General features: G+C 45.8%; 1 protein-coding gene across 1 annotated transcript; it reads left to right on the plus strand.

Moving 5' to 3' along the window:
• Positions 1 to 7: 7 nt before the first annotated feature.
• NUP85 (nucleoporin 85kDa) lies at positions 8 to 12,017 on the plus strand (the record flags this gene model as incomplete). The annotated part of the gene is made up of 17 exons (XM_008941795.1): positions 8 to 150; positions 1,004 to 1,074; positions 1,564 to 1,607; positions 2,367 to 2,436; positions 3,313 to 3,434; positions 3,776 to 3,910; positions 4,491 to 4,613; positions 4,967 to 5,098; positions 5,497 to 5,603; positions 5,899 to 5,982; positions 6,584 to 6,649; positions 7,124 to 7,275; positions 7,360 to 7,477; positions 8,813 to 8,913; positions 10,398 to 10,549; positions 11,159 to 11,245; positions 11,824 to 12,017. Coding segments are annotated over 17 exons (1,809 nt in total), but the record flags the coding sequence as incomplete, so codon positions are not given.

Consider the following 12,017-nt stretch of genomic DNA (forward strand, 5'->3'; position numbering starts at 1 on the left):
AGGACCGAGCGCCTGCCGCGTCTTCGTGGTCCGCAAGGATCAGGACATCTACATCCAGACCCTGCGGAAACTCTTCAACGAGTCGCACGGGATCTTCATCGGGCTGCAGCGGAGCGAGGAGGAGCTGCCGGGGAAGTCGAGGAAGGCGCAGTGAGTGGATGGGGACAGCTGCCTGCTCCTGCTCCAGCCGGGCAAATGCCCCCGGCGAGGCCACTACTATTGACAGAATCGTTTAGGTTGGAAAGAGCCTTTAAGATCATCAGGTCCAACCATTGACCCAGCGCTGCCAGGGCACCTGGCACCTACCCCATGTCCCTCAGCACCTGGCACCTACCCCATGTCCCTCAGCACGACATCTGCATATCTTTTAAATCCCTGCAGGCATGGGGACTCCATCACTGCCCTGGACAGCCTTGGCCAGGGCTTAACAGCCCTTTCCGGGAAGAAATTGTTCCTCAGATCCAACTTAAACCTTCCCTGGTGCAAATTGAGGCTGTTGCCTCTTGACCCGTTGCTTGTTCCCTGGGAGAAGAGCCCGACCCCCACCTGGCTCCAGCCTCCTGTCAGGGAGCTGTGGAGAGCCAGAAGGTCTCCCCTGAGCCTCCTTTGCTCCAGGCTCAGCACCCCCAGGTCCCTCAGCTGCTCCTCACCACACTTGTGCTTCCATTTGATAGTATTTTATTGCCCTTCTCTCCGTACACTTGTGTCATGCACTACCAATGCACAGCATGATACCACTCAGGTAAATCATCAGCAGTGCAGAAGAAATGACAGGTTTGGGGTAATTTTACAAAACAGAGCCCAAATCCTTCTGGTAACCATGCTGAGCAGCACATGTGGTGTGTAGAGCTGCTGTACACAGCCTCGCTGATCTGTGCCAGGTTCACCCAAGTGCTCAGGGTGTCTGCTGCTGTGGGGGCACTTTCAGAGCTTCAGTGGACAGCAGGCAAGAGCCTGAAACCCAAACAGCTCTCTCTAACCAAAGCCTGTTTGTGTTTGGCAGATTGGTTCAAGTGAGTAAAAACTACCGGTCAGTGATGAGAGCCTGCATGGAAGACATGCACCAGGCAGCTAGTAAGTTTGTTCACTTACTCCAATAAAAGGAAATACTATTTGTGGTTATAAAAACAGCATTTCAATTGTAAACTATTGCCAGGACTCCATTTCCATCCAGATTTCCAAGCTGGTCTGTAAATCAGATCAGAGATTGTTTTTATTCCCATCATGTTTTAATGGATTTTCTGGGGACTTGCAGTCTTTCCATACCTCAGGTTCAAGTTTTATGGAAAACTGAGTCCAAATTAACAGCTTGCTCTTCCCAAAAAGTGGGAGATTTTGCTTTTCCCAAAATTGGGAGATTTTGCCCTTCCCTGCCATCTATGCCCTCTAGCCATACCAGATTTGTGCAGGATTTATAAAAAAGTTAACAAGTTTTGTATAAAGGTTAGCTTTACCGTACTGATTTAGGTCTGTGCTTGATGAGTGATCAGGTATTACTGTCTTTATTTATGAGCTCCAAGAGGTAAATATGTTGCTTTTTGACTTCCCTTGTTCTTCCCTCAGTTTCAGCCCGGGACCCTGCCCTGCAGAGCCAGTACAGCACTCAGGTAATCCCCAGTTCACTGAACTTGCACCACTGCCTAGGGAATTCATCAGGGCCAACCCTGTGGCAGTAACACGTTTTGGATTTAACTTTGCCTTATAGTGGATGTGTTTTGTGACCAAGAATAAATAGTTAGCTCCTGTATTTCTAAACCAATAAAAAGATGCCCAACATCTGGACTCTTAACTGCTGTTTCTTAAACAGTATTAGAGGTGTGATGTTTTCTCATCATCTTAAAGCCATCTGTGGGCCAGTACTTGATCAGACTAAACTTCACCTCTCAAACACTCGGGTTCCAGTCAGCTGCCTCTGAGCCTCCTAGCAAGCTCTAGGTGCTCACTGTGAGCTGTCAGACACTGACAGAGTGTTGTGGGAAGAGCAGAGTGCTCACAGTAGTTGTGCCCTGTGACCTGCACGGACGTTGCTTCACTGGCCTTTCTTTCTTCCTTTGCTCTTTGTATTGAAATCTTAAGAGTGCAAAAAGTCTGAAAATAACACTTCCTAGTTAGTATTGCCCACTGATGACAGATTGAAACTGTGTATTGGAATGTGACAATATTTTCTAAATGAAGTATTTGTAGGGAAGTTGTGGCCTGTTTCTGTCATTTAATTTATATCTCTGGAATGCCAGTATGATATTTCTCCTGTCTGTAAGAACTGAGCTTAACTGATTGCTATGGATAGCAGGTGCCTTTGTGTGCTTAAAAAATGGCCCATCTGGAATAATTATTAAACATGAAGCATGACCCTGCTTTTTTTTCAGGTTTCTATTCTCTCTGCAATGGAGCTGATCTGGAACCTGTGTGAGATCCTGTTTGTTGAAGCAGCTGCAGGTGAGCAGTGGACTGTCCTGATGTTAAGACTGAAGGGCTTTTTATTTGCATAATTATTTGCTTAAAATGTATATAGCATCCTCTGTGTCCTATTTTTATATGTTTTAGAGATATGACAAGTGTCCACAAGCCTTTTAATACCTCTTCTGCCTCAGTAAATTGCTTTCACTACAGTTCAAATTCTTCTTAACCGAAAGGTACTGGAGATGAGGGATATCAAAAGTTGTTGCCAATTTATTTGACTTTAAAGCATAAACAAGTCTTTACACATCCAGTATGTTCATGCCAACTTAACACTTATTCATTCTCTGATACAACTCCTTTAACTTTAGGAGATGCCATTTTTGAAGCCAGTTTATTTACACCAGTGTTTTAAAGTAGTAAATAATTTTTTTAAGGAAAGTGGATTATGCAAAGAAATATGCCACTTACACAGTCCCAGAATTCAGAGGAGAGATTCACAAATTGTAGATTACTTAATCTCAAGGGAAGTTAATCAGCTAGTGACAGATTTCCTCCTCATATCTGGTTAATAATAATGAGTTAACGCTAAATTAAACGGAAACATTCTGCGTGTCTTTTGACATTGCAAGATTTATGATCCAAGTCACTCACCTTTTATTTCTTCAAGTAACTGGTTAGGGTATTCTGCTGGACTCCTGCTGTTCTGTGTAAAACTTGCCACACAGAAACCTGTCAGCAGCCTTGTGCTCTCACAGCCTGGCCACCCAAGGAACTCCATCCCTTTGTTCCTCAAGTATGGCAAAAAGAAATCAAATCAGTAAACCTCACCTAACTACTGTCAGACCATTAAGGTTAGAGACACCTGAAAGAGCAGATTGGGCCCTAACAGAGTGAAATCTTGCCTTCATAAAGCTGGTACTCTTCTGCTTCGCCTCCTTGACTGGGTTCGGCTTCATGTCTGTGACGTGGACAACATGGTCCGTGAAGTTCTGAGCAGTGAAAACCCATCGAAACACGAGCTCTTCTGGAACGTGGTGAGTAGTCACCTACAGGAGTCTTAAATGTGTTTTCCTTCCCCCTCCCCACCTGACACTAGACAACATCTCAGAAACTGATACCTAGGACACTGCTGCTGTTTCAAGATGAAGCCGTTCTGAAGACGATTCCACCCTCATTTCCCATCCTGATCCTTCATTTTCATGCTCCATAGGGGGTCAAGACTCACACTGTATTTAAATTAGCAGAGCCTACAGTTTAAGCATTTTAACTCCACTTAACTTGCCCAAATCCCAAGTTAAAATTCCTCTCTGATACTCTTCCTGGGTAGTTTGTAGCCTTGCAGAGTGTGGTGGTCACAGGGGGATGGCTTTTGCAGGTGGATATCTTTGTGCTGCAAGGTCGAATGGATGAAGCACGGCACTTGCTCTCCAAGGAGGCCACTGCTGAGCCCACGTCGGTGAACATGTACAGAGTCTTAGATGACTTGATGAAGAAGATGCCTGTGCCCAGTGTATGTACAAAGTGCATTTTGTTCATGCAGTTCTATGGGGAAAAGAGATAAGAGGGATGACAGTCTTAGTCCAGTCTACTTCATCTGCATCGTGCCTCCTGGAACATCAATATTTTTCAACTATTAAAACACCTCAGTCTTAGTACATTACAGTAATAATGTTTCTGCCCTTGAATTCCCCAAAAGACCCAACCATATAGGCAAAACCTGTTAGGTGACAAAGCATCACAGAAGGATAATTTTTGCAGCAGGATACATTATCCAGCTGTCTGGACAGTTCCTGTTGGGAACTGTTGTCTTGTACAGAATATTTTCTGAAGACTTTGCCAGCAGAGTTTTCCTCTGTTGCAGTGATCTCCTCGTAGAGGGAAAACTGCAGCTGCATTGTGGTAATCTCTCATGGGCTCTTCCTTCACCTTGTTTTGATGGGTCAAAAAAAAAAATTAAAGTGCAGCTACAGGGCAGGGAAAACTTTGATGGCAACCCCATGTTCAGCTTTCCAACATGACGGACTGACTGAGTTCGGCTCAAGCGCCTGTTGCGGTGTGACTTGGTGTTTATGTCCCTTACCTCTGTTCAGCTTGGCAATACCCAGACACTGACTGAGATGGAGCTGAAGTGGCAGCACTGGCATGAGGAGTGTCAGCGCTATCTACAGAATGGAACTTTCGCTTCCAATTCCCACATGGAATCCATCTGCAAGGTGTGTTTTTGCTGGGAAGAATGGGCAAGTACTTGATTCATCCTTGTGTATTTCAGGAGCCCTGTGCAGCCATGAGTAACTTCAGTATCCTGGATGATCTGTTCATTGAATTGGGGGATTTCAGTGAGTCTTCTGTGCCATGTTTGTTTTGAAACAGTCTTCACAAGCCTGGGCAGACTGTGTCCAGGGCCATAAGGCTGATTAGGAAACTGGGCTCTGAGAAGGATCTTTGTATTTTAATTTTGATTAAATTCTCAACTTTACAAAGTGGGAGCAATGCCTCTGAGAAATTACAGTGCAGCTGTGTACATTGCTGAATTTGCAGAATTAGTCCTGTGTTTCTTTCTTGTCAGATCCTGCTGGGAGATGAGGATGCCATACTGGAGAAGAAGGAACTCATGACTACTTGGTACCACTTCCTGGTTACCCGCCTCCTGTACTCCCGACCGACTGTGAAGCCCATGGAGCTGCGCTTCTATGCACAGGCATGAAGTAGAACTATTCTTATATTCTCCATTGTTTCCTGCACACAAGGGTTACTGTACTTCAGGGAGAACTTCAGCTGCTGTAGTACAGCAACTACACACCTGTAAGATGTTTCCTAGAATTTGTAATGGTCTGAGAGACTGATACAGTGGACAAATAATTGTTGAAGACTCGGTCTCTTCAGGGTCTGATGTTAACAGTCTTGTTCCTGAAAATTGTTTTCCCAGTTTCCACATGCTAAAATAAGGAGAAATCTTTCTTGTTCATATATTCAGTCTCTATGACCTATTATTTCCCATAAAATAACCTAAACGAGGCTGCTACATCCAAACAAATGTCTTCCTTTTACCATCCCACAACTTCTGCATTTATCATGTCTTGTAATCTCATTCCACAGTCTAGTATGGACCTGTTCCTGGGTGGAGAAAGCAGCCCTGAGCCTCTAGACACGATTTTAATGGCAGCCTTTGAATTTGAGATGCATCAAGTGATCAAGGAATGCAGGTTGAGTTTCAAGGGTTATCATTCTCTAGTTCTACAGTATTGTTTCTGTGTGCGTTTACTCCAGTATTATTTGGGGTAGAGGAGGGTACAACCCACCTGATCATCCTTTCAAAGAATTTAGCAAGAATTTGTGAAGCAGGCAGCAATTAAAAGTATGCCATTAGGTCTGGGATATTGCAGCCAGCCATTATACTGTAAAATACCATCTGTACTGATAAGAAATACCTGTGGGAGACCTGATGCATCCCTTGGCAGTGGCAGGCTCAGCTCTTTCTGTCTTTTGCTTCTAATACAGCATTGCCCTGAGCAACTGGTGGTTTGTGGCTCATCTGACTGACCTACTGGATCACTGTAAACTCCTGCAGTCTCACAACCTCTAGTAAGTATTTGGACACCCAGCAGCAAGGATGACTGAAACAGCATGTAGATTTCGGTTGGAAAGGAGCAGCTTTGGCATATAGAATATGGAGAATAAAGGTGCTGCAGGTGCCTCTGAAGTTACTGGCAGCCCAGATGCTCTAAGAGGCAGAAAAAGTTGCTGACCTGATGAGTTTGACACACTATTCAACATTGCCTCAGTACAGTGCTAGGAGTTTTTAAAATCTGAAATATAATCAAGAGCCCAAATGTTTGTGATTATTTGGAATGGTGAGAAACTTGGCTAAAAAGAGGTTCTCTACTTATGTTCTGAATAAATTTTAAGTTTGAGCAATTAAATTTTGCTATCTGAATTCCCTTGAAGTTTCAAGTTTCTTTAAGCACTTTCTCTCTATTACATTTGCTAAGTGCTGTAAGTATTTGGCAGGTCTCCTCAAGGAGAAAGCTGACCTGCATGCTTAGGCCTGAGGTACGAAGCTTGTTAAGATAGCCCATGAGAAAACAGGCTGCAGAAATTAAAAGTGCCTGTGAAAGAAAGTCATCAGTTTTTTCCAGTGGGGTGCAGATATTAATGCCTGTTTCTTTGCTCTCTTTCCCCACAGTTTTGGTTCAAATATGCGTGAATTCCTTCTGCTAGAGTACGCCTCAGGACTCTTCTCCCATCACAGGTACCAACCTTTTTTTTTCTCTGAGGACAGACTAACACCAAGGCAGGCAGAGCAGGTAACTGCACGTTACTGAAGTAGAGAGGCAAACCTTCCAGAAGCAGCGGCTGGGATTGCAGCGAAGGTGTCCCTGAGGGATTGTACAACACCAGCACGTTTCCTTTCCTGAACAAAAGACAAAAGTTCCCTAGTGGAGCCCATCAGGCATATGGAGCAGCACAGAATCGCTCCTGCCACCGTGGCTTTTGTGGTAGAGAGTAACCCCCACCAAAGCACTTGGGAGAGGCAGGTACTGCAAAGCTGCCCAAGAGGCAGCTGGTATCGGGTAGAAAGTAAAACTGTTCTAGGTCTGACTACCAAATTAATCAGAGCTAATTGTTATTAAGGCAGACTCGGAATTGCTCTTGTGGCTCTCCTGTTGTGCTTATTTAAGATGTCCCTGACTGGAATGGTTGATGCTGCTTCTCCCTCTCTCAGCCTGTGGCAGCTGGGGGTCGATTACTTCGACCACTGCCCGGAGTTCGGCCGGGTGTACCTGGAGCTGCACATCGAGCGGATCCCCCTCAGCACGGAACAGAAGGCCCTCAAAGTGCTGAGGATCTGCGAGCAGAGGCAGATGCACGAACAAGGTGATCGATTTTTACATCTCCTTGTAGTGGTACGAGTGAAACTGCTGGCACTAATTCTTTCCCTTTCCTGCGTTTTCTGACAAGTCCGCAGTATCTGTAAGATCATGGCCATGAAGGCTCTGCGGAATAACCGCCTGGGCTCGGCCCTCTCCTGGAGCATCAGAGCCAAGGACGCGGCCTTTGCCACGCTGATATCCGACCGGTGAGTGGGCCGCAGCCCCCGGGGCGCTGGGCAGGGGAGCAGGCAGCCACTCCAGACTCCAGGAAGGGTCCTGCTGCAGGGCCTGCAGCACGACATTGGCCTTCCTGCCAACCGGGCACCTGCGTCCGCACGAGAAAATGGCACCCCTGGGTACCCCCACCTGCAGCACACTAGCTGTTTCTTTCCTATGCTGCTTTACTTCAGGAAATTTGAAGGTGAAACAGATTTGCTTTACCTAATGTTCCAATCCTCTTAGACCTTGTTTTAACTGACATTTCTTTTGACAGTATCTCCATCTTACGCTCTGCCCTTTCACCTGCTCTGATACTGCTGTAAAATGAAGCAGGGAACTGATCTGGGTGGAGGATAATCCCTTCCTCTGCTTTATTCAGATTATTTTTAACCAATCTGGTTCACTGTGCAGCCTCCAAACAATTCTGTGGGTGCCACTTAAAATACTCTTTCTGCCACAATTATAGTATATGTAACAAAGAGTAAAGTTTTATTGCATCCCTAGTTTTGCATAAGCTTGTCACAACATCTGACCTCGCAGGGGTGGGAAGGTCATTAGAAAATTGCAGAGGGTGCTAACATTAGGCTGAGACAAAAGCTAGGGCAACTCTTGATGATGTTTAATCTCTAGAAATCCATGTCACATTTTTTTGTTAACTGGAAATGGGCAGGCACCAGTCTCTCTACGTAGTTGGAGTATAATTTTGAAATCGCACTCTGAGTAGGTGGCCAGGCAATACTCTGATCTTCAACAGTGAGAAAAGGAGTAGTAAGAGATCACTGGTTTTTTGGGGTTTGTTTCATTTTTTTATTCTTTGAGGTAGTGGGAATCATTATATTTCTTTCAACAGAAGGTGAAAGAAAACCATCACAGGAAGCAGCTCTGAGAAAAGCAGCATAATGAAGGCTGTGACAAAACAGATGAAAAGATTTTAGAACTGTTTTTGTTCCTGCTGCTTATCAACCTTTTTACACAGCAGGAAAATAGAGCTTTTGTTAGGATCTGGGAGTGTTATTTATGCACTCACCAGCCTCAGCTTCCTGTTCTCCTTCCTTCACTTAATTCCTTTTAAAGAATAGATCCCAACTACCACAAAATCTAGAATAATAAATAAAGTGCCTATTAAACACACACTGCACTAGTTCATTGGCCACTCCCAGGAAACATTGTGATGTCTTCTGAAATCCTCACAGGACTGATTAATGGAACTCAGTTGTACACTAACGTTTTCTGGGAAGGGATTAGGAGATAGATAGATAGAAAAAAAGATAGAGGTGCTGTTCTCCCCTCACAGGTTTTATTGTGTTTTACTTTCTCCCTAGATTCCTTAAGGACTATTGTGAAAGGGGATGCTTCTCTGACTTGGACCTCATTGATAACTTGGGCCCATCCATGCTGCTTAGTGACCGCCTGACATTTCTTGGTGAGAAGTGTCTACAGTTTTCATTTTGGTCTCTTATTTAGAACATAGTTACCTCCATGGAAATATTTGGATTTGTCTCCTCCTCCATTTGTCTACATCCTTTTTGGGAATGAGGGGAAAGCAAATGAGTGAAGGTGATTTGGGATGTGGCCTCCTTGCTGCCGGGAGACTGAATTTCCAACTGCACGCACAGCAGGCATCTGTCCTGCGCTGCTTTGATCCTTCACTTCTTGAGTCCTGACACTTGTAGGCTTCCCCTTTCTGAGTCTTTTTCCAGACTCTATCACAGAGATAGAGACTTTGAAATATTAGCAGACGCAGTCTGGAAGACCTTAGAATTCTTCCTTGGAAGAGTGAACCACTGATTTAAGATTTAAGTTACTTTCTCTGGAGCTGGGGCAGTTACCAAGCCCAGCTACTGGGGCCAAAACCTAATTGGAATAGGTGCTGGCAATTGGGCTGGCTCCTTTCTGGCAGACACCAGCATTACAGTGAGGGAGATCCTGAATTGGATCTGTTCCCATTTGGTACAAGCTTGCAAAACTGGAACTCTATTTCCTTCATTTAAACCTTATCCTAAATTCAGCCTAGAAGCTGCATCTTACCAAACTGGTAACCCCTCATAGCTCTGTGTACCCAGCATCACCTTGTGACCCTTGCAGCAGCCCCAGAGATTCGTAGTTTAGTTGTATAACTGTTTATAGAGAAATTACCTCCATTTCTGCTTTGTATAAAAAGTCCTGAAAATATTTCTGCTTGTTTTTCCTTTGGAGGTTTTAGAAACATCAGGTTTACTTTTGCTGGAAAACTTTCCCATGTCTCTGTCTTGAGCTCAGGCATTAGTCAAAGGTGAATCTGAATGGGAATCATTACTTCAGTATGTTGACAGTTTAGTGGATACAGACAAAGCCACAGAATAAAACTCACTTTCATCCTCATCCAGTTCTCATGTTCTGGATATTGATCTAACTTGCTTTTAGGAAAAGCAGAACTTTCCATATTAACAAAGATCTCGGTTTCCATTTAAACAATGAGAAAGACAGTGAAGCCTTTCAGACCTCCTGATACTCTGTGATATCAAAAGGAACATTCACCCCCTGCTTCTCCCCTCCCATTCCTGGTTTTTGCAAATGCCAGCAGTCCCTCTAGGCCACTGGTGCTGTTCCTCACCCTGCAAACACCCAGCACCAGGCAGCGTCAGCTCGCAAACAGGCTGGTTCAGACAGTAAAGCTGGCCAGGAGCAGGAAACCCAACTGGGATCAGTAACAGGGTTCTGGCTGCCTTTTCAGCCAGCCTCTCTTCAGACTTCATGCCCAAGATCCCCATTCCCTCAGACTCAGCTGCTCTGGGGACTTATTTCAGGTGGGGGTTGTTCTACCACAGGCTTCATGGGAGCAAACAGAACCTCCCAAACCTCCAGTAGCCCGGGCCTGGGTCTGACAGATGCTGACTCCTTTTGCCCTTCACCACCCCCCGTGCGCAGGCAAGTACCGGGAGTTCCACCGGCTGTACGGGGAGCAGCGGTTCTCCGAGGCTGCCAAGCTGCTGCTGCTGCTCATGACGGCTCACATCGCTCCTTGCTCCTTCTGGATGACCCTGCTGACAGACGCCCTGCCCCTGCTGGAGCAGAGAGAGGTGAGCATGCTGGCCATGCACCACGGAGCCCCCCACACCCTTTCTGTTCTTCCTGTGAAGGCACCTCAAAGCGGTGACCCCGCTTCTGCTGCCAGGGCCAGCTCTGCTCGTGCAGAAGGTGGTGGCAGTCCCAGAGCTGCACGGCTGCCCAGGGGTCCTGTCAGAGGGAGGGCACAGGACCCCAGGACAGGGGGATACCTCTGAACTTACAGAAAACAGGAGAATACCCCACTGCTGATGACTGAAGCACACACTGCATCCAGTCCCTCTGGTGCTTGGCTTGGAGATTTTTCTAGTGTGCTTCCTTCTTCCAAGTCCCATTTTTGCTTTGAGATCCATCAAGAAAATGAGTTTAGTAAGTACAGACCCATGACTGGATGAAACCCAGAGCACCAGGTCTGACCTCACAGCTGACCCTGCTTTGTGCAGGAGGTGGCACTGGAGACCCCCTGAAGTCACTTCCAGTCTGTAACAGCCTCTGATCCCATGATGTAAAGTGTCAGAAGGGATCTGCAGGACTGAAATGGTTCCTTCCTCTCAGCCGAGTTCTCTCAGACTGTGCCGTGTCCTTAACGTCATCATTTTCAGTGAATACTTTCATTCCCACAGGTCATATTTTCAGCAGAGCAGACTTACGAGTTGATGAGATGCCTGGAAGACCTGACAGCAGGGAAGTCAGAGAAGCAGAAATCCCAGGTAGCTCTTGCTTTGAGGACAGCTGGCTAATGAATTGGTGGGGGTGTGGGGAGAGCAAGCTCTAGATTTACACTCCTGTGTGGGGGCAGGGAAGTGGGAGAGCCTGAGCTACCGAGGCTGGTACAGGGCCTATTTTTAAAGGCCAGCCAAATAAAGTGTCATCGTTTCAGTATCCTCAGAGTCAGTCCAAGAGTACTTCCACTCCTCAGTGCTCTGCTGAGGCGGATGGGGCTGTGATGCTTTTCCAAGATAAATAATTGCACATTACATGTGCAATGAAAAGCTGAGATGCTGCCATGTAGCAGCTCAAGCTATGGAGCATTCCAGGCACCAAACAGGGACCCTTTGCTGCACATGCAAACCTCTGCAGCTGCCAGGAAAAGAACCAGCTTGGCAACGCTGTCTTGTGTTGATCTATAAACTGGGCAATGTAGCTTTTGTTCTTCTCAGGAGGTCCCTATAACAGGTGAATATACATAGTGTCCCCCTTCAGCCTTCCTTTCCAAAACCCAGAAGGAGAACCCATCACCAGCTCACACTGTGTGTAGCAGTCTAATCCAAACTCTGCTCGCTTTCAGGATGATGATGTCGAGACTACAAAAGTGGAAATGCTGAGACTTGCTCTTGCACGAAATCTTGCACGTGTCATCATCAAAGAAGGCACGTTGGAAGGATCGTGAAGATGGCGGGGTGTGGTTTTACTCTTCCTCTGTGGCTCACTGTACATAAACCTGACTGCTTTTCTAAAAATAAATACATATCTTGTTTTGCA

Source organism: Merops nubicus, unplaced genomic scaffold, assembly GCF_000691845.1.
Source record: "Merops nubicus isolate BGI_N331 unplaced genomic scaffold, ASM69184v1 scaffold17866, whole genome shotgun sequence".
NCBI classification, from domain to species: domain Eukaryota; kingdom Metazoa; phylum Chordata; class Aves; order Coraciiformes; family Meropidae; genus Merops; species Merops nubicus.